The 23016-nt window shown below is 50.6% G+C and overlaps 1 protein-coding gene across 1 annotated transcript in view; it reads left to right on the top strand.

Moving 5' to 3' along the window:
* The window catches only part of prex2 (phosphatidylinositol-3,4,5-trisphosphate-dependent Rac exchange factor 2), a 101666-nt gene that overhangs the window by 15438 nt on the left and 63212 nt on the right, over positions 1-23016 (top strand). The window contains exons 2-10 of the mRNA XM_079754595.1: positions 1852-1923; positions 2830-2952; positions 4700-4804; positions 7369-7470; positions 9730-9891; positions 15772-15905; positions 17816-17919; positions 20181-20330; positions 21253-21394. Of these exons, the coding sequence (XP_079610721.1) occupies positions 1852-1923; positions 2830-2952; positions 4700-4804; positions 7369-7470; positions 9730-9891; positions 15772-15905; positions 17816-17919; positions 20181-20330; positions 21253-21394 (1094 nt within the window). The remainder of the gene's footprint in view (positions 1-1851; positions 1924-2829; positions 2953-4699; positions 4805-7368; positions 7471-9729; positions 9892-15771; positions 15906-17815; positions 17920-20180; positions 20331-21252; positions 21395-23016) is intronic.

Below are 23016 nucleotides of genomic sequence, written 5' to 3' on the forward strand. Positions count from 1 at the left end.
CCTTGTAAACACGTTGTCCCCGGACTTCCACACAACCCTGCTATCGTCATTAGCTGGAGAACGGAGATGTCCCCCATGTTTCAGGCCCGCTTGGGGCCGCATTCTCCATCTGTTCCTTCGTTTTTCTTTTCTATCGGCTAAGGCAATCGGTTTCTTCTGTCTTGAAACCGACAGTGTAACAACAGCTCGTGTTGTGAGTGTCTTGGTGAGGAAGTGTTAATTCACCGGTCCGCTGGTGGTGTTCCTTCCCTGGCGAGGTCGGTCATATGGTAGCGCTAAGCAACAGATGGCAAGACGGCCCTGGTTGGGGCTGTAACCGGTGTCCAGTCATTGTGTGTCCAAAGTGTGTTCTTCAGGGACGGGCTTCGGGGGTGTCGACCACGGTCACAGATGTGAGAATTGTTGACTAGCCGGCTAGCTGTGCATGTGGCTCCTTTGGGCTGCTTTACTATGTGGAGTTGGTGTTGTGTGTGTTTGTTGTGTGGTTGGTTGTGTATGACTCCTGAGTCTGTGTATGACGCCCCAGTTACAATGTCTGTACTTTTAAATGTATCTTAGTTTGAGACATTTTCCCATTTGCATGCACGTGTTCTGTTCGTTTTTTGTACCTCTAGTTAATGTACTTTTTTTTCTGCGTCTGTTAATGTACTTCTAGCGACACAGTGTGCACACAGGGAGTGTGTGCTCGCCTGTGTGTGCGTTGCGTATTCCTGTGTGGTGTCGAGGTCGTCCCGCTGACAGACAGCTGATTATGCGGGGGTGGCGTGGCAGCCTGCTGGGGTCCCGCTGTCGTCTGTTTCGCGCTGTTAAAAAAACACTAACACTGGGCTTGAAGTGACCTGACGGCCCACACGACTTCCGCTGAGGCGCTCAGGCTTATCCCACTGCTGCAGGCTAGGTCTTCAAGCAGAATATAATTGCAGTATTGTATTACACTCATACAATCGAACAGTGGAGAAGTAGAGCTTACCTCATTTTACCTGGGGTGCTTTGGTTACATGAAACTGTCTTGTTGTAGCGACTACGTGTTGTACCACAAATCTCCAGAAGTACAACTTGAAGTTCACGTTTGCTGTTGGTTTGAAATTTTTTTGGTGATGTGCGTGGAGTGATTAGTGAAATCAGCCTGCTAGGGCGGTGCATGAGTTGATTCTGCTATGAAATGCATCCATCTAGTTTTATTGTATTGTCAGAGTCAGGGCTTTGTTTGGCATTCATCCAATGTATTCTCAGTGTGGAGGGCTTTGAGTACATCACTATAATTCAACCATTTCGCTTTGCTCAGAACAGTGGGAAAGTATTCCAAATGTATTCCCCGAAAAACACACACACAAAAAAAAAAAATCACAATGGCAGTGCAACCAACGATTTGAAAAGCTCCCCAAAACGTCGCCGGAGGATATGTTCCCAGGTTAAGGCTAATCTGGGACCCAGTCTCTTAGGGGTCTTGGGAAAGCCACCAGATTTCCAAAAGCGTCTCAGTTAACCCACTGTTATCCACTCAAATTCCCTGTCCCCGGCTAGGGAGTATCGCCTTTGAAATACCTTCCACACCAATTACAATGTTTTCCCTCCCCGTCTCCCTGCTCCGGTGTGAGGCTTTTCTTTCTCATGTATCAGGTGTCCATTGTGATGGTTAGCAATTTGTTCTGGCAGCCCGGTGTTGCAGCTGCACAAAAAGACCCCAGATCTGCCTGCTTTTCCTTTTTTTGTGTTGTTCTGTTGGCCTGTTAAACCTTTACGAATAAGGTACAAAACGGTCGCACGCCAGGATGTAATTTGATCTTTGGGGCTCTGCCATGTCTTAACGTATTAACTGTTTCTCCGCCTTTTCCCTGATCTGTCCCACAGGTGTTTATGCACCGGCTTAACCAGTATGCGGCCGCCAAAATCGACAAGAACATCACAGAAGAGACGGTGAAGGTGAGGTTCGCTCTCTTTGACATGATCTGTGCTATCAACGGTGTAATCTGGACCGTGGAGAAACGTCCAGCGTAAATTGAGCTCTGTTTTTCCTAGAAAGAAACTGATTCCCTTTATAAGTCGCACCAAAAGCAAGCACACAAAACCCTGTTTTGGGAGTGTAATCCAGTACAAGACGGGGACGGAAACGACAGTGGGAGTGGAGCAAATCTGGGCCCTGAAGCCGAGACAAGGCGTTCTTTCAAACCGAAATAGCCAAATTGTGAATGAAGAAAAAACTGGTAAAGGCAAAGAAAATGGTGGGCGTTCCAGGACGCAGCTGTGACTATAATCTATTTAAAAATGATTCCGGACGGAAGGATGAAGGACAATAAATGCGTCTTTCTCTCAGGGAAGGGAATGGGCACGGCCTCTTTGGTTATTCTCGAAGGTAAACACATATTCTCTGGTTATGGGTCGCCCATCCCCTTGTTTTGGAATGCGTTGCCTCGTGCGGCGGGTTTGTTTGGGAACACGCCGTGCAACATTAAGCCCTACCAGCACAAAGGTCACCCAGAGGTTGGGCGAGCGGCTGTGATGTCACCAAACAGCTGCCATGTCATCCAGTAAAAGAGCTTCAGATTATTTAGATTATTCCGATATCACTTGATTAATCACTCATGTTGTTCCACGCCAATACAAACTGTGTTTCGGATCTTGTTGTAACAAGAGGACAGATTAGTAATGGGCAGGAATGAGCCTGTGGTTTTGCTCCTTCCGATAATCGGCGTCATCCGTGATCAAAACATAACAGCTGTAGTCTGACCGACAAATATAATCATACTGCGCGATGCAATGGTAGTCTGACAGCGTTGTGATAAAGAGCCTCGTATCTTCACATCCCTGGGTGTCTCCGCCCGTCTCTAGGTGCTGTTCTCCAACACGGAGGAGATCCTGGCCGTCCACAGGGAATTCCTGTCCATGGTCGAGGGCCTCCTGCAGCCAGACCCCAACGCGCACCACGAAGTCGGACGCTGCTTCCTGCAATTCGTAAGTCCAAATCGTCGCTCCCACCCTGAACTCAACGGTCTACACTAGTCTCACTAGAAAGGAGCCTTGCATCGTACTTTTTGGACTCGCGTAGAGATCAGATGGTGGCCTGAAAGTGAACGCTTAATCGTCAAACCCATATCATTGCACGACTTGCATTCGCTGTAAACGAACCGCCGCTAACGCCGAGATGCAATCATGTGGATCTTAGATCAGAAACCCACAAATGGAGACGATACACCTAGCTTATGAGAGGTCCTCTAAGAAAAGGAAAAGTCTGTTCAATTGTACAATGTATGTGTGTGTGTGTGTGTGTGTGTGTGTGTGTCATTCTGTTTCACGACCCAGAATGAGATGAGTTGTGCCACATGTTGTGAATTGATCTCCCTGGGTTGCCCCCTCGCGCGGTGTGCACGGCACATGTGTGCAGTGTTTTCTAGGGTGCTGGCTGCCGTTATATATCATATTTCTTTGATGCAGGTCTTGGCGAGTGAACTGGCATGAACTATAGGCTGCACAGTCCAATAAATCTCAGCTCTGAGCTCTCTCTCTGTCCTGGATCTCAGAGCGGCATTCCACTGAAGGCCTGCCGATTAGAGTTTATGGCCTCAGTGGTGGAGACGTGATCTCACCGTGCTGATAGACAATACAACATGTTTTAGGATAAGAGACTGCGGTGGATCATTTTAGGTTATTCCGAGGGTAATCTGGCATTGCCTATTTACGTCACGTTTTGCATGCACTTCATCTTGCCTTGTTGTGGGAAATAAAGGGATCTTTCTCTCTTTCATTCTCCCTCGCCCTCTATTTTGTAAACTCATACACTCTCTTTCTCATACACTCTCTCTCTTTCTCGCTCTCTCGTACACTCATACATCTCTGTCTCTCTGTCTCTCTCTCTCTCTCTCTCTTTCTGACTCCAGTGTACAGACTGAATCCTCTCCTCCTCTTTGCAGTAGGGGTTGGATTTTCCTGAACCAATCAGGAGAGACCAACGATCCACCTGAATTTAACAGCATTTTAGGTCGACATTGATGCGTAACTATGCCAACCGGTTTAGAGTGAAGCAGAGCGAATTAAAAACAAACTTGCGCGATTTTGAGAAGTCTATGTAAAATAAATGGTAATTGGTAATGGAAATTCTTGTCTATGGCGGCCGCCAGTGTTGTTATTTTTCCTGCTTGTTTCAGGTGCAAATCTTAAAACGCACTGTCAACAAACAACTGCTAACAATGCATCCATTACTGTGTCATGTGACCTGGGGGCACATGACTGGAAGGATGCAATTAACCCCCCTTTATCTTCCTGCGTCCCAGATGATGTATTAAATATGATGTGTTTTCTTTTCAGGCTCTGTTCCTGTTATCTTAAGGTCGTATCAGTAATTCTAGTGTTTTATTATGTTTACTTTTGATCACCCCCTCTTTTCTCTTCACTCTTACAACTTTTTATTGAACACTACGGTTTCACAGCTCACTCTCTCGCTCTCTCTTTTTCAACTCTCTCTTTCTCTCTCTCTCTCTTTTCCAATCTCTCTCTCTTTCTTTCTTCCCATATCACTCTGAGTCTGTGCCTCTCGGTCTCCCCAGTAGCTTACTGTTCCCCCACCTCTCTCTCTCTCTCTCTCTCTCTCTCTCTCTCTCTCTCTCTCTCTCTCTCTCTCTCTCTCTCTCTGAGTGGGTGTCTCTCGGCCTCCCCAGCAGCTTACCCCCCCCCCCCTTCCCCCCTCTCTCTCCCTGTGCTGCAGAGGAGTGGCTTCCAGGTGTACGACGAGTACTGTGGGAACCACGAGAAGGCCCAGCGGCTGTTGCTGGAGCTCAACAAGATCCGCTCCGTGCGCACCTGCCTGCTGGTGAGTTTGGAGCGCCGAGCATCCTCCCGTCACACGCGACGACCCCACACACACACACACACCCTCACACGCTCGCTCACATCGCTCACTCGCTCGCTCGCTCACTCACTCACTCGCTCGCTCGCTCACTCACTCACTCACTCACTCACTCACTCACGACAACCACACACAAGGCACATACGTGCAGGAAAGGGATAAGCATGCATCGTTAAACACCCCCCCAGCTGGACAGTGAGAGGAGCCCCAGTGTTTGCTGCAGTGCGTCTGGTGGCTAGCTGGAGGCGTTGGCTGACCTGGCGCTGGGTTCAGGCAGGCGGCCTCTTCCTGTCCCAACACCCTTCCACTGGGGAGCATCACACTGCCACCACCAAGGACTAAGCCCCCACAGCTGGCTATCTGCTTACTGCTGTGGGCGTGGGGTGTTTTATTTTGTTTTCCTCTCCATTTTACTGTGCTCTCTCTCTCTCTCTCTCGCTCCCTCTCTCACTCACTCACTCACTCGCTCGCTCACTCAGTCATTCGCTCACGCAGTTTCTCTCTTTTCCTCTGTGCATGTGTCTGTGTTTGCATGTGTTTGTGTGTGTTTGTGTGCGTGAGTGTGTGCGTGCGTGCTTGCGTGGGTGGTTGTTTTCTTGCACATTCTGTTGTTCTGTGTTTTTGTGCGCACTATTGTCTAACTGAGTTGACTTTGTCAACAAACGTCCATGCCTGTGTGTATGTGTGTGTGTATGTGTTTGTGTATGTGTGGGTGATCCCCTGCAATGTGTACATGTGGTTCTCTCCATGTTTCCCTCCGGTGCCGTCCATCTCCCTCCTCCCCACTGACCCTCATGCCAATCTCTCCGTTCAGTGCGTCCCCGTTGGCGCTGGTCGCCCAGTGCCGCCGCCGCCGCCGCCGCCGCCGCCGCCGCGCCGTTTAGCGCTACACCCAGCGGCTACCCAGAAACCACCGGGCCCCGGAACCTCACCCAGCGCCTCCCTCTCGGGAGCCCTGTAAAAACAGAGAGAGCCCAGGCCTACCGCAGGGTTCTCTCGCCCTGGGAAACAGCGCCCAGTAACCCCAGAGGAACACCGCACTCTTATTCCTAGACTTGTTAAAATGGCGTCGCGCGAGAACTGAGAGTCTTTCAGCATCGCTGATTAAGTGAGACGGGACGCACTACACATTTGGGTACGGCCACATAGGCTTTGTGGATGTGCGCGTGCACAAAAACACACACACACACCACACCACACCACACCACACACACACACACAAACACAACCTGCAACCACATGCACTCATACAAACATAGTCACACACACACAAAAACACACTTAACCACACACACACACACACACAATACAACCGCACACACACACACACACACACACACACACATTGTTCTGGTTGCGTTGCGGTGTCCCCGCGTGCCTTTGAACTCCAGCGAGCAGATGAGTAAAAGATGTCCACTGGATGTGATCTAACGAGACGTTTACAGCCCTGACCTGGTCGGGGCCGGGCCTCTCGTCAGGAGGCACAGGCGTCTCGCGTTACGCCTCAACCCACACTCTGGCCTCGGTCAGCTCCCCCCCCCCCCACCCGGTCCCTCGACGGCCCCGCCGCTCTCTGAGCGCTGAGGAACACGTCTCGTGTAACACCGACCCCCCCACAGCGGACCCCTGTCGGGGCTTGGCCCGCTCCACTCTTTAACGCTGTAATCACGCAGCTGACCTCGGATGTGTTGTGACGAGGAGCGGGAGGAGACGGGGGGGAACCCTCTGGGGTCGTCCTCCTTGACCTCCCTCTCTCCCCCCCCCCGCCACGGTGCGGGAGGGGACCTCCCTCGCTCCCTCTCACCCGCGGGTGCTGTTCACCGGGTTCACTTGTAAGACGATCCCTGGCTGATGGTTTACGTGTGTCGCCGTTTCCTTTCCTCTCCTGTCCTCACTCCTCTCCCCATGGCCCCTCGTGTCCTCCCCTCTGCTCCCCTCCACTTCCTCTCTCCCCTCCCCCTCTCCTCACCCTCTCCCCTCCCCCTCTCCTCACCCTCTCCCCTCCCCCTCTCCTCACCCTCTTCCCTTCCCCTCTCCTCACCCTCTCCCCTCCCCCTCTCCTCACCCTCTCCCCTTCCCCTCTCCTCACCCTCTCCCCTCCCCCTCTCCTCACCCTCTCCCCTTCCCCTCTCCTCACCCTCTCCCCTCCCCCTCTCCTCACCCTCTCCCCTTCCCCTCTCCTCACCCTCTACCCTTCCCCTCTCCTCACCCTCTACCCTTCCCCTCTCCTCACCCTCTCCCCTTCCCCTCTCCTCACTCTCTCCCCTTCCCCTCTCCTCACCCTCTCCTCACCCTCTCCCCTTCCCCTCTCCTCACCCTCTCCCCTTCCCCTCTCCTCACCCTCTCCCCTTCCCCTCTCCTCACCCTCTCCTCACCCTCTCCCCTTCCCCTCTCCTCACCCTCTCCTCTCCCCCTCTCCTCACCCTCTCCCCTTCCCCTCTCCTCACCCTCTACCCCGGCCCACTCTCCTGTCCCCCTCTCCTCTCTCCTCGCCCTCTAACATGCCCTCTCCCCCCCCCCCCCCCCAGAACTGCATGCTGCTGGGAGGCCGGAAGAACACAGAGGTGCCCCTGGAGGGTTACCTGGTGGCCCCCATCCAGAGGATCTGCAAGTACCCGCTGCTGCTCAGGGTGGGTACAGCCTCCCCCCTCCCCTGACCCTGGAGCCAGCAGTCCCACCGGGTTACAGCACGACTTCTGGTCCAGACACTAGGTTACAGCACGACTTCTGGTCCAGACACTAGGTTACAGCACGACTTCTGGTCCAGACACTAGGTTACAGCACGACTTCTGGTCCAGACACTAGGTTACAGCACGACTTCTGGTCCAGACACTAGGTTACAGCACGACTTCTGGTCCAGACACTAGGTTACAGCACGACTTCTGGTCCAGACACTAGGTTACAGCACGACTTCTGGTCCAGACACTAGGTTACAGCACGACTTCTGGTCCAGACACTAGGTTACAGCACGACTTCTGGTCCAGACACTAGGTTACAGCACGACTTCTGGTCCAGACACTAGGTTACAGCACGACTTCTGGTCCAGACAGTAGGTTACAGCACGACTTCTGGTCCAGACACTAGGTTACAGCACGACTTCTGGTCCAGACACTAGGTTACAGCACGACTTCTGGTCCAGACACTAGGTTACAGCACGACTTCTGGTCCAGACACTAGGTTACAGCACGACTTCTGGTCCAGACACTAGGTTACAGCACGACTTCTGGTCCAGACACTAGGTTACAGCACGACTTCTGGTCCAGACACTAGGTTACAGCACGACTTCTGGTCCAGACACTAGGTTACAGCACGACTTCTGGTCCAGACACTAGGTTACAGCACGACTTCTGGTCCAGACACTAGGTTACAGCACGACTTCTGGTCCAGACACTAGGTTACAGCACGACTTCTGGTCCAGACACTAGGTTACAGCACGACTTCTGGTCCAGACACTAGGTTACAGCACGACTTCTGGTCCAGACACTAGGTTACAGCACGACTTCTGGGCGTAGACGCCCCCTAGACTACTGCTGATGGCCAAGATACTATTCGCCAATTACGCACTTACAGAACCCCGCCTCCAGCAACATGATTGGTTGAAACTAATATAAGGCATGCCTGGTGAGGCCTGGTTAGGCCTGGTGAGGCCTGGTTAAGACTGGTGAGGCCTGGTGAAACCTGGTGAGGCCTGGTGAGGCCTGGTTAGGCCTGGTTAGGCCTGGTGAAACCTGGTTAGACCTGGTTAGGCCTGGTTAGGCCTGGTTAGGCCTGGTTAGACCTGGTGAAACCTGATTAGACCTGGTTAGGCCTGGTTAGGCCTGGTTAGGCCTGGTTAGACCTGGTGAAACCTGGTTAGACCTGGTTAGGCCTGGTGAGGCCTGGTGAGGCCTGGTTAGGCCTGGTGAGGCCTGGTGAGGCCTGGTTAGCCCTGGTGAGGCCTGGTGAGGCCTGGTGAAACCTGGTTAGACCTGGTTAGGCCTGGTTAGGCCTGGTTAGGCCTGGTTAGACCTGGTTAGGCCTGGTTCCGGAGACACGGATGCACATCTGTGCCACTCAATTCTAGGAATGCCACAGATGTCGGTCTCTGTGAATGGAATAGAAAGATACACTTTATTAAGCCCAGATGAGACCCTTATTTTATGATATTACTTAATCTGCTGCTACAAAGCCGGACATTTATAAACAGCAGGGTTTGGGCTGTAAGAGGAGCTCCAGTCATGTGGTAGCCAAGGGTTCCTGGAGCTCTGACAGCACTGGACGGTGATGAGGATGTGAATGAGATGGACCGTTTGAACCGGAGATTTATTTTGCGGAATAAGGGACCAGCAGATGCAGCTGATTATTTAAAACGCTGTGATTTTTATAACTCACATGTGTGCAAGGGGCTTGATCTCTGTCCCGAAGTCGCGGCTGGTTCCCACGTGCACACGGCTGCACGTGCACAATCATTTTTTGGTGTCAGTGTGAATCTGTTGGTTTGATTCTGTATATTTCTGATTGTGACTTTGTGTATGCATGACTACGATTGCGTATGGGCTATTTGTGTTGTTATGTGTCTATGTGAAGCTATATAAGCCTATCTGTTTTTTGTATCACTGTTTATTTGTGCATTGAGGTGTGATTGTTTAGGTGTGTCTCTGTGATTCTGTCTGTGTCCATGTATGAATGTGATTGTGTCCTTGTGTGTCTATGTGAATCTGTTTATATCTGTCTGTATGTGAATGTGTTTATATCTATGTGTGTCTATGTACCAATGATTGTGTATGTGTGTGTCTATGTGGATCTGCCTACGGTACGCGTTTGTATGTGTTTCTATGCGAATATCTGTGTATCTGCATGTGTGTCTATGTACGACGGTGACCTTTGTACCTGTGGCTGCTGGCGTCCAGGAGCTGCTGAAGAGAACGCCCAAGAAGCACAAGGACCATGGGCTGGTGCTGGAGGCCCTGCAGGTGATGAAGGCCGTGTGCTCCAGCATCAACGAGGCCAAGAGGCAGATGGAGAAGATGGAGGTGTTGGAAGAGTGGCAGTCCCACATCGAGGGCTGGGAGGTGGGTCCCCACCGGGAAGGAGACACGTGTCCGCACATCCATCCCACTAAGCCTGGTCTCTGCTAACAATTTCGACCTAGGAGGCAAAGATTTCAGAAACCCCGACGCAGCAGATGGGTTTGATACACAGAGCCAGCTGGGAAGTCGTCCTTGGAAGCTGTGTGGGGAGGTCAGGCACTTATCAAAAAAAATACTAGGCAGTTGATTGGATGAACCATCTGTCTAAAGTCGTCCATCACGTATTATGTAGATCGCGCAATCCCTCAGAGGGCGTCGATTGGTCCGAACCACCACAGTTTGACCACCTGTGTATCAACTTGAAGCCTGGCGAGACGGATTGTCGCACGGCCGTGTTCTTGCGAGTCCAGCTGCCTCGCAAGGTCACCTATTGTATTTCCCAGCCGTTCCTGGAAGAGGCATCCCTCTTCTGGGATCCTCCTCCAAGTTTGGGGAGTTCTTCCTTGCCCTTTAGATGGCTATAGTCTCCTACCCACAAGGCTACCGCTTACCCACTAGGCAGTTAGTAGTTACACACCACTAGGCATGGAAGTATGTGGACAAAGTCATTGCAGTTAGACAAGACCTCGCAAAAAATCACACAGCAACAGAACGTGCAAGAAAACAACCACCCACGCAAGACCACACACACACACACACACACACACACACACACACACACACACACACACACACACACACACACACACACACACACACACACACACACACACAGGGAGAGAGAGAGAGAGAGAGAGAGGGAGCATACTTCGGCAGTACACACTGCATGGCTGGTGCATTGTGAGCAGGACGGCACCAAGCACTGTTTCAGGAGCAGGCGTGCAGTGTGTACTGGTCCTGACGATGCGTCTTGCCTGGCCGTGGGTCCATCCTAGGCCCCTGGGAGCATGTTGGAGCCTGCACATGAGATTTTGCATCTGAAGATTTTCTGCATCTTTTCTGAAAAACCCGCCAAATCTCACTTGTGTATTTCAGTGCATGTTCCTTTCATCAGGGATTCATTATATTCTGTTTGATCAGACAATAAATGTAGCCTTGATTTTGTAGACACACGCTGTTCCAAAGACCTTAGGGTTTTTTCCTCAAAAGTCACAGTAAAAACAGAGAATTAGAGCGATGCAAATGCAATATGGATTTATCGACACCTCTCTAAAAAACGACGCCGTCGTTCCTACCGAAACTAACAATTCACGCATTGTTCCAAGTCTTTTTGCTGGTTTAGACGAAAAGAGTTGTTGCCAGCAGCAGTTTCCCATTTCAAATGACAGGGAAGAAAACTGAATGGGTTTACCCCTGATGCATGATATCTGAGTCATCTGCTACGAGGAACAGGCCGACTCTTTCTACAGATTGGCTGTTGCCAAGATACTCGCAGATTCCAGCCTCAGTTCCCCCATTGCTCTGCGGTCGGGCTCCATAATATCCAACCAAATTGAGAAATCTCATTCCCCTGGAGTCAACGGGAAAGGGTGGTTGAATTGCGTGTCTTGAGACCCCCCACACTAGACAACATGCAGGGCCCACTTCAGCCCTGACCATCCCACCTCCCAGACTCATTATGGGGGGTTTGTCTCCTAGTGGGGAGGCTCCTTTAGGGTGAGGGGGGTAAATTGTGGCCTGGGAAGCCCTTTGAATGAGTGAATTGACCTCACTTGAATTGGCGTTGTTACAGTGGTTACAGTCTCTCCACGGAATGTTTTGAGACTACTTTCAATGGGTCTTTGATGGAAGACTTTCTTTAAGGATTACTGTGGGACTTTTAAGATAGTTAAGGTCTTACTTTGAGACCTAAACTATGTGTTAGCAACGATTGCTTACAAGCAATCGTTGCTTATTGGGCTAACACGTGTGCTATGCAATTTTACCATTGTGAGAACGGTATATCTCTTGGCACCAATTTAAGCCAAATCCGAATAATTGCTGCATTCCTTAGTTGGACGCTTGCTGTCTAGCTGCTCTTTAAAGCGGCTATAATAAGTCAGAGTAGGTCTGCGAGGTATGCATGGAGCCAATGTCACTTACTGCTGAGCTGTGGCCACTAAATCTCACCAGACATTACTTATTAACTGACACTTAGCCCGACACGGACAACACTACAGCCATTTCTTTATCTCCGGCAAGACTTTTGTTTTTTACTCTTTCTGGAATTCTCCATGGGAGCGATGTTTGCGCCCTGGTGGAATCCCTTCTGCCCAGATGGTTAATGGAGACGTCTCACGCTCTCTTTGGTCTCCGCTCTAATCTGTATTATAGTTCACTAGGAGGGCTTGGGGTTGGAAATGTCCTGGCTTATTGTTATTCTGCTCGGGGGTCAGTAGGGACTTGTGGTGGTGGTGGTGGCAGTGATAGTGAATACAAAGTGAGTCATTGTAAACAGAGGAGGTCTTGGGATGCCGATGCAATTGACCTGGCTTCATGCCAAGGGGGCCCGAAGGCGTCTGGATCTGAAACCAGGAACCTGATTGCAGTTTTTTTGGGTGAGAAGGTCTGGATGGCGGTGGCATTGGCTGTAGACACGATTCAATCTGGTTAGCCAGATACACACCCACACACCGATTTCCTTTTTGTGTGAAGGTTTATTTTACGCAACATGTCTGTGGATTTTACAAAAGCACAGGCACGGCCAAGTATAACGCTCTGGTTTTCATGTATAAATACATCGTGATTTGGCCACAGAAATTGAATTTGCACCGCTTAATTTTAGCGTGCTAGTCTTCCGAGGGAACCTTTATACGTACACACATTCAATTTAGAAGCTAAATCCTTTCACAGTGTTACACCCATTTAGTGGGATGGGGAACCTAAATATTTCTTTTTGTGGCCAACGGCATCAATCAAGCCTGTCAGGGGGAAAACCAGAACATAACATGCTTTAACAACTGGTGTCATGGAACGGCACACAGTGTTCTGGGCTCGCCTGGGGCGTCCCCATGCCAGAAGCATCGCAAGGTAGAATTGAGAGGGAGGAAATATCGTTTTTGGAACCTAGTTCTGTCTCACAAGGGGGTTCTCGTACATGTTAAACACACACGTGTGTATCCCGCGGATACACTCGTTTACCCGCGACATCCGAGTTAGCTACACATGTGCGTGTTGGCAGCGCAACACGCAAAAACACAGCAACGCTCGGCAGGCTAAGTATAGTGAGGTCAGCCGGCGTTGGGGCCCGGCCATGGGTGGGGTGCTCTGACATTTTCTCGGCAGCCGTCTCACTCAACGTGCTCCGTGGCTGCCATCGCCACTTTTCATCGATTATAAAACATTAGCTCATTCTGGAGCGGGACAGCTCTCCACCACAGCTCTCCGCCAGACTTCTGCTCTCTCTCTCTGTGTCTCCCTCAGTCTCTCTTCTCTCTCTCTGTGTCTCCCTCAGTCTCTCTCAGACTCTCGCTCGTCCTATTGCTCTCACTCTTACTCTGTAGCACTCTCTCTCCTCTCACACTCTGTCTTTCTCTCTCGCTCTCTCTCACACTCTCTCACACTCTTTCTCTCTGTCTCCCTCTCGCTCTCATTCGCTCTCTCATTCTGTCTCCCTCAGTCTCTCTGAGACTCTCACTCTGGCTCTCGGTCTATAGCACGCTATCATACTGTCTCTCTCTTGCTTTCTCTCTCTCGCACACTCTCTGTCACTCTCTCTTGAACCCTCTGTCCTTCTCTCCCTCTCTATCTCTCTCTCTGACATGGGAAAGGGAAAGTAGAGAATGAGGAGAGAGAGAGAGAGAGAGAGAGAGAGAGAGAGAGAGAGAGAGAGAGAGAGAGAGAGAGAGAGAGAGAGAGAGAGAGAGAGAGAGAGAGAGAGAGAGAGAGAGAGAGATAGAGAGAGAGAGAGAGAGAGAGAGAGAGAGAGAGAGAGACGGAGCTCCAGGGAGGTGGTGTTCCTGTGTGGGTGTCTGAGGGGGAGGGGTGGATGAAGGTAATAATTGTGTGTTTTTTCCCAATAGTCTTCCACTGCCATGGGCAGAATGCTCGTTAGCACTGACCCTGTCCACAGCTGTGTGGCCCCTAGGCGTCCTGGCAGGTTGTCCGCGTGTGGGAGAGAGACAGGGCGATGGGCCCGTCGCGGTCGCCATGGTGACAGCTGCCAGCGTGTTTAGCTTGTGTTTTCTTTTCTTCTTTGCGGCGGCTGCGTTTGCCCGTCACAGGGTTATCTTTCCGAGTGTCTGTGTTCAGTCGTTGAGGGGTACCGCAGGATTATGTTAATTTCCCTCCAAGAAAAACCTCCCAAGAAGCCTACAATAGTTTAGAGTTTTAGTTATTGTTATTTTACACTCTGCAGGGCTCTCTCTTTTGGATTGTGTTGTCTCCTTTGGTTCAGCAGTTTGCTTAAGCTTACTGACAATAGGCCTGCTTTTCCTCTCTCTGTTTACTTATTTTAAAATGGCTGCCATGCTAGCATAAAGAAGCCTCTTACGCTGGACAGCCAACAAAGTGTTGAGGCAAGGTGCTAAAGCGCAGACGTGACAACAAGCCAAAGTTGCAGTTAAGCAGTTTTTCGGCAGTCCAGGCCGAGGCGACCGAAAGAGAAAAAAGGGGGAAAGGAGAAAATGTGTACAGTAAACATTTTCTGAAAGTGAGGGAGCCCAGTGGCCAACCGGGTTCAAGCGGCCCGGTGTGTTCCTGCTCAGCGTTCCCCCAACACGTCCAGGGCTAGAGTCAGGCCTGCTCCTGCAGAAAAAGGAAACGCAGGTCAGCAGCCCGGACCTCGGGGACCTGGCTTCCCCTCCCTGGACAGGAGCAGGGCCGGCTGGCCTTCGCCACGTCTGGCCCGCGCACACATACACCCGCCGCGGAGCACTTTACCATCTGGCCACTGGCCGGTGACTGCCTTGTAACAGGAACCTGGGAGGGAGCAGCGGGAGGGTGGGGCAGGAGGGGAGAAAAGTGAGTGATGATCAAAAAGTGTGAAGAAGGAGGAGGAAGTGGAGCATAAAGAAAGAGCGATGGAAAGAGTGAAGAGAGGGAGGGTTTTTTTGCCGACCCTGGCGTCGGGTGCACCAGGTGAAAGCGCTCTGGACGTTTTAGCTTTGCGGCCTTTTCCCCAGTCTTACTTTTAGCCCAGATGATTAAAACCCGGCCACACATGAAATTCCCATTAGTGGGCAAAGTGAGAACACCGACCTGTGCGGTTTACGGCCTCCAGCAGGGCCTGTTGCGCTCCCAGACCCACAACAATGCAGCACAAGAGTTTGGCTGGACAGGAAATGTTTTCTATAGCCGAGAGTCTATGGCGGCCTATTTTAAAGTCGCTCGGTAATCTGCGGTGAGGAAGTCTGTTGTGTTGTTGCAGACCCATAAGAGAGGGAACAGGAAGGAGTGGGAATCTAACCCCCACCCCCCTCCGCTCTCCCTCCTCCTCCTCTGTTTAGAGGCCGTACATCATCAGTCAGTCAGTGGCTGAAGCACAATTATGTGGCTCGGTTTCACTTTTTTCTCACTGAAACAGTACAAGGCTCAGAGCTAGGTTTTCATGTGAGAAACAACTGCTAGTTTGAGTTGTTCCCTTCCCTCTTTATAAGCTATCCCTACATCAGATATTCAGCAGACACTTAAGTATGAATTATTTCGTAATGTATATGCAATATAGATGCAATGTATTGTGCATTATAGATGCAATGGATTGTGCAATATAGATGCAATGTATTGTGCAATATAAATTGCACAAGGGTGCCTGCAAATGAGTCTGTGGTGTGCTGGAATCGAACCCAGTAACCTTTTTTGCTGGAGGTCCGAACACCTGATGTCTCTACCATACTATCCTACCTCTGGCCATTAGTCCAGGGATGTGTGTTCTAGATCCACAGTCTGGTCAGGCTCTAAGTTCTGCTGTCTCTTCGTTCTGCTGTCTCCGTCTGCTCCTGCCAGGGCTCCAACATCACGGACACGTGCACGGAGATGCTAATGCACGGCGTGCTGCTGAAGATCTCGGCGGGGAACATACAGGAAAGGAACTTCTTCCTGTTTGACAAGCTCCTGGTCTACTGCAAGAAGAAGAACAGGTACCTTTCCAAGCACCCGCTGTATACACGCCGTACACACTCCAAGCGCTGTACATTGGCTGTTTTGGCCAAACGCCTGCTGGGGTTTCTGGCATGTATGCTTCACCGAGAGACCTATTGTTTAAAACGTATCATGTCTTCATCATCCTCTTCGCTCTACACTCTGGACGTGTTGAACGGAGACGGTCAAAGAGCCATGCAACCATTTTGTTTTTGTTAGTGTTTACAGTTCGCAGGGGGCCGTGCACTTTAGGAAGATCTTGTCGGAGTTTAAAAATAGACGACAAGAAGGAGCCTGGGAGGCGTGGACAAAGAAGATGGAAGAAATCGAGTCTAATGCTTTCTCTTTTCAACCCTGAAAAAAAAGCAGGGACAAGCGGTTAGGCTAGCTGGTGTGTCTGTGTGTGTGTGTTTGTGTGTGTGTGTGTGTGTGTGTGTGTGTGTGTGTGTGTGTGTGTGTGTGAGCTTGGGTTGCCTGCCCTTCAAGTGTATTTATCTGAGGCATTACGCGGCGGTGCTGCTCACCAAACGACCCGATACGTGACACCGCCACCGCGGCCCGGGACAAGGACACCGGCCCGGCCCGCCACCCCAAAACCCCCCCCACCCCAAAACCCCCCCACCCCAAAACCCCCCCACCTCGCCAAGTGGGCGTGGACCCCCACATCCCGCCCTCCTCTGGAGGAAGGGCTTCTGGGCGGACTGGTGTGTGTGGGGGAGTGTGTGTGTGTGTGTGTGTGTGTGTGTGTGTGTGTGTGTGTGAAAGGGAGGGAGGGAGTGTGTGCGTGTGTGTGTGTTTGTGTATGTAAAAGGGAGGAAGTGTTTGTGTGTGTGTGCTTGTGTTTAGAAAAGGGAGGGAGGGGAGGGGTTGGGAGTGTGTGTGTGTGTTTGTGAAAGGGAGGGAGCGTGTGGGAATGTCAATGTGTTTGTGTCTTTGTGTGTGTGTGTGCGTGTGCATCAGTGTGAGGATGTGTATCTTGGACTGTTTATGTGTGTGGGTCTGTAGATGAGTGGGAATGTCTGTGTGTGTGTTTGTGTGTTTACGTACATGTGTTTGTTTTTGTGTCTTTGTATGTGTGTGTGAGAATTTGTGTGGGACTGTGTATGTAAGAGGATGTGTGTGTCTTTGTGTTTGTGTGTGTGTGTGTGTGTGTGTGTGTGTGTGTGTGTGAGGATGTGTCTGGGGACTGTGTGAGTGAGAAGATGTGTGTGTGTGTGCATGTGTGTGTGTGCTTGTGTGTGCGTGCATGCGTGCATTCGTGTGTGTACGTGTGTGTGTGTGTGTGTGCGTGCATGCATGCATTCGTGTGTGTGCATGTGTGTTTGTGCGTGTGTGTGCGTGCATGCGTGCATGCGTGCATTTGTGTGTGTGTGTGTGTGTGTGTGTGTGTGTGTGTGTGTGTGCGTGTGTGTGTGCGTGTGTGTGTGTGTGTAGTAGCCTGGTCATAGGAGGGTGGGGGAGGGAACACAACCACCAGCATCTGGGTCCACCAGTATAAAGTTCCGCTGCGGCAGTGCTTTTGTGCACACATTGAAAGCGTGTCTGACCATTTATGTCAACACAACCCCCACCCCCACCCCCACTGCACCTGTTAAGACAGCCCACATGTCCCGTTTTCAACACCACAATGTCCGTGCTCCACCTGTAGGCATCCACAGGCAGGATGTCTACACAAGACCCCGACGGCTAAGTGACTGGACGGTGAACAGCAACCCGACTCTGAATCGTCTGACAATGCAACCGACAATTTAGAGTTGGGTCGAGCTGCCGTGAGTTGGGTAGAGTGGAGTTGAGTTACTGGGCTGGGTTTGCCCTTGAAGCGTGCCCTCCCAGTGCGTGTGATGTGGGATGAGGAGCAGGGCGCTTGTGTCCTGATCCGTGTCCATCCTGTGATTTTTTTTTCAACAAGGCGTTTAAAAAACAGCAAGGCGGCAACTGAGTGCCCCCGCTTCCTGTTCAGAGGACGCATCAACACGGAGGTGATGGAGGTGGAGAACGTGGACGATGGCACTGGTGAGTACAAAATAAAAAAAGACAAATAAATATGGAGATTTATGAGATTTCTTTTCCAATACCCTGTTTTACTTTCCTATGTCTATTTGCTGTCTCGGAATATTCTCTCAAGTGATTTTGCCCTTGTCCGTCTTTCTCTCCCTACTGCGTTTAGAGTTTCAGTCCCTCGATAGATTATCATTGTTTCCTTTCCACAAAAGATATCACAAGATAAGATATAAAGGGTATGTCCTAGTTCTGGATTTCCACGGATCGCCAACATGACCTTCAACTAAAGAACAGTATGTACGTTTGCAGAAGCCATCGCTATCTCTCCGGTGGACTTTGATTTGTTCTTAAGAGGAGCATGGATGATTAGTGTGAGAGTGTTTGCGAGAGGGTGAGTAAAAGAGAGAGGGATATGGAGAGAGAATCAGAGGGAGAAAGACACTGATGGAGAGAGAGGGAGAGAGAGAGTGCTGGAGGGGCAGGGAGTGGTCTGTCCTGTGTTGCCAGTTGACCTGATTACAATTGATTACCTGACTGTTGGCTACGGTTTGTTTTATGTTTTTTTTCCAATCTTCCATCTCTGCGGAGTGTAGAAGCAGCCGGGCCAAATTAAGGAGACCCTTTTTACTTTTTATGCGTTTAAAAGAGACGGAAAACACGAGCGTGCCGGCTAGAACCGGCATGCTCCGGTCTTTCTGTTCAACTTTCACTGACTGTTTGAAAGGGTAGTCTGGGAGGGGTTCTGTGAGTCAACGCTGGCTTCTCTGGAGCAATTTAAAGAGATGGACAACCTCAGCATCAGCGCGAGCTAGAACTCACATACACCAGGCTTTCAGCTACACTTTCAGTTGGGATACTCCCAGCATGGGTCTGTTTGAAGGGTTAGACCGGGCGTTTCTGTGAGTCAACGCCGGCTCCTCCAGAGCGTTTTAAAGAGAAGGAAAAACACAAGCCCAGTGTGTGCTAGCAGTACACCAGGCTTTCCGTTCCCCTTTCAGCTAGGATACTTTATGTGTATAAAGATGTGTTTGGAGGGGAAGATCGGAGTGAGTCTTGAGAGCCACCGCCAGCTTCTCTCCGGGTTACGCTGGAGGCCTGTGGAGTAGATAATGCTGATGGAAGCTTCTGGGTCTCCGAGCGGACCACCCTCTGTGATTTGATTAGCATGGATGGGGCCGGTGCTCAATGAGGCTCTTTGCTCAGCAGCTCTCCAGAGGTCGGTGTGAGAGCCTGCCGCTGTGGCCTTACTCCGCTCGGGTGAATGATTGCATCTACTACGAGTGTCCGTTGAGGTCGATCACATTGTCTTTGGGGTCTCTACCTTAGGCGAGTCCAAAACACATGCTTTGATTGTAAGAGGAATGGTATTTCCTTTACACTTAGGGCATTTATATTTAGGGCATTAGCAGACCCTTTAATCCAAAGCGACAATAAGTACATTTGTCAGAAGAAGAAGTCAGTACAGTAAAGAAGCATGGAAACAAGTGTTAAGCATTTACAATTGCTAGGTTAACCCATTTCCCTAGCAACAAAGGTTGCTAGGACAAGACCCTACCAATGCTCAGTACTATTTTTTGATTGACAGGAAAATAACAAACAATAAGTGTGTACACTATGTGCCAGACATTTTTCAAATAGTTGAATGAAAAGTGAGTATGCTCCTCGTTCTGTTTGCGATTTAGTTTTCTCGGCGCGTTGGCTTTGCTTTAATAATTTGACCCTTTAAGGTTATTCAATTAAATATTTGATCCCATTTCCCAGCTGAAGCGCCTTTTGGAAGTAGAGGTTCTGCCTCATAAGAGATTCGTACACACATTCCACCTGAACTCTCTCCACGGGGACTGTATACTGTCTTCATCTGCAGAACGGTGGATTTATAGAGCTAAAATATATATATATATATATACTGTGTACATAAAATACGAAAAGATAAAAAATGAAATACACCAAGGATGATCAAGTCAAGGGGAATATATGTTTATTTCGGTCCTTGTTTGTGGATTTTCTTAAAGCATGTGTGTGTGTTTGTGTGGCTGTGTGTGCGTGTGTATGTGTATGTGTGTGTGTTTGTGTTTGGATGTGCGTGCATGTCTGTGTGCGTTTGTGCGTGTGTGTGTGCATATGTGTGGCTGTGTTTGTGTGTGTGTGTGTGTGTGTGTGTTTGTGTGTGTGTGCATGTGTGTGTGCGCCTCTTGTGTGTGCATATGCGTGGCTGTATGTGTGTGTGTGTGTGTGTGTGTGTGTGTGTGTGTGCTTTTCCACCTGCCCCTCAGCTGACTACCACAGCAGCGGGAACATTGTGAACAGCGGCTGGAAGATCCACAACACGGCCAAGAACAAGTGGTTTGTGTGCATGGCCAAGACCCCGGAGGAGAAGCAGGGGTGGCTGGAGGCCATCCTGAAAGAGAGAGAGCGCCGGAAAAGTAAGTACGGGGAAGGGTTAGAGAGCCGATGAAGCCATCGAACCCTAAAGGTGAACTGGCACCGGCAACTTCTGCATTACTTTGCGTTGAATAATTTTGTGCTGACTGTGTGTCTTTATGTTTGCATTATACATAAAGGAGTGTGTGTGTGTGTGTGTGTGTGTGTGTGTGTGTGTGTGTGTTTGTATGTTAACATGTGGTGCCTTGGTGCTGTGTGTGAATGTGCTGACACACGGTTCTGACACAAACGTTCAGATAACCACATTCAGTGTTTTCTAGCAATCTATCAAAAAGTGACACAATATTTCAGCTACAGAACCCAATACTCAGCGACTGCTCGCCTGTACAGGGATACACGTCTATTACCATTTATTTATTTATTTGTGATTTCCGGTCTCATATTTCCAGGAGAAACAGCTGTGCTTGATTGGACCAAATGTCACCGGACGGCAAGAGTCATGTCTGTTCTCCGTCTGCCTCCCTCCTTTCCCTCTCCTCTCTCCCTCCCTCCCCTCTCTCCCTCCTTTTCCTCCCTCCCCTTCCTCCCTACTTCCCTCCCTCCCTTCCTCCCTCCCTCCATCATTTCCTTCCACCCTCCCCCCCTCCCTCCCCTCTCTCCCTCATCTCCCTCCCTACTTCCCTCCCTCCCTCCCCCCCTCCCCTCTCTCCCTCCCTCCCTCTATCCGCTCCATCCCTCCCTCCCCTCCCTCCCACCCTCCCCTCCCTTCCCTCCCCTCCCTCCCCCCTCCCCTCTCTCCCTCCCCTTCCTCCCTACTTCCCTCCCTCCCTCCCTTCCTCCCTCCCTCCCTCCATCATTTCCTTCCACCCTCCCCTCTCTCCCTCCCTCCCCCCCCCTCCCCTCTCTCCCTCCCTCCCCCCCCTCCCCTCTCTCCCCTCTCTCCCTCCCTCCCCCCTCCCCCAGGCCTGCGGCTGGGCATGGAGCAGGACACGTGGGTGATGGTGTCAGAGAAGGGTGAGAAGCTGTACCAGCTCATGACCAAAGGCCACCTCATCAAGGACCGCAAGCGCAAGCTCTCCACCTTCCCCAAGTGCTTCCTGGGAAGGTGAGGGCGCCACATGCACACATGAGCACATGCACACACACACACACACACACACACACACACACACACACACACACACACACACACACACACACACACACACCCACACACACACACACACACACACACAGATGCACACACACACAGACACACAAACACACACACACAGACGCACATCATCTGGAAATGTTAGGGCTTTCCCAACCAACTCCAAATGACTTTCCACACACATACACTCACAAAGGCACACATGCACAAATACAGATACACACGCACACAAAGGCATCACCTGGGAAGACAAGAAGTTTACACCTGCTAACATCAAAACCCACGGACCAGTGTCCACATACGCACACACATATGCTTAGAGCGTCGTGTTGATTTCTCCTACTGATGGCGAGTCATTTCCTTTGGAGAGTCGATGCGGCCCGCTGAGTGACAGCAGTGTAATGCCAGGCCGGCTGACACAGTCCCCATGGTGACTGTGTGTGAACCTGGTGACGTGACCAACTGGAATGAGCACCAAAGTCCTCGATTATTCACGGGGTTGTGCAGGCGGTCACCAGAGGAACGGCCCAGACTGTACACACCACTTCAAAGCTGATTTCCCCCGGATCAGCTCGTTTGTACTTCCCCCCAAAACCCCAAAATACACCAAAACAAATTATCCCTGAAGACCGCTGTAGGGAACGGGAGGCGAGTGACACACACACACACACACACACACACACACACACACACACACACGCACACGCACACGCACACGCACACGCACACGCACACACACCCACACATACAAACACACACACACACACACACACACATATACACACACACACACACACACACACACACACACACACACACACACACACACACACACACACACGTCTTCCTTCCCTTCGGGTTGTCATTCGCTTTCTGAACCAGCGGCTGTACAGCTCGTCTTCGCTGCTCCGTCACGGCAAAAAGTGCCTGTGGTGATGGTGGTGTGTGGTGGTGTGTGGTGGTGTGTGGTGGTGGTGGGGGTGGAGGTGGGGGTGGGTGTATAGGTGGTGGTGTCTGGGGTGGTAGGCGTGGTGTCTGGGGTGGTGTTTCTGGTGTCTAGGGTGGTGGTGGTGGTGGTGGTTGTTGGGTCTGTTAAATACAAATACAAAACATTCAAAGTAAAAACAAGGACAAGACAGACCGAGCAGTAAGAACATAGAAAACATGACAAGCATGTATGGGTAAATAAAATAGTAAAAATAGTTCAGTGATATATACAGTATGCTCATAGTTTAAAATGCCATTTTTTAGTCTGTTGTTGTACAGTCTAATTGCTGTAGGCACACAAGACTTGACTTTGTTCTGTCTTTTTTAGACTGAGGTCATGTGCAGTTGAGCTACAGATACCCAACTCCAATGATCTTGCTGGCTGTGTTAACTATTCGTTGCAGTTTATTCTGGTCCTTAATGTACCCAACGCACAAATAAGGCCTGTGTGTGGGGGGTGGCTAAAGACTTCTAGATCTCTCCTGTAGACCTTTCCTCTGAGGTGAACCCCTTGGCAGTAACCAAAGCGACTGCTGATCCTCCTGATGATGTGTGATGAGCTGTCACTCACTACTGCCTCTGGTCTA

This window comes from Pollachius pollachius (genome assembly GCF_949987615.1).
Source record: "Pollachius pollachius genome assembly, chromosome: 17".
Classification (NCBI taxonomy): domain Eukaryota; kingdom Metazoa; phylum Chordata; class Actinopteri; order Gadiformes; family Gadidae; genus Pollachius; species Pollachius pollachius.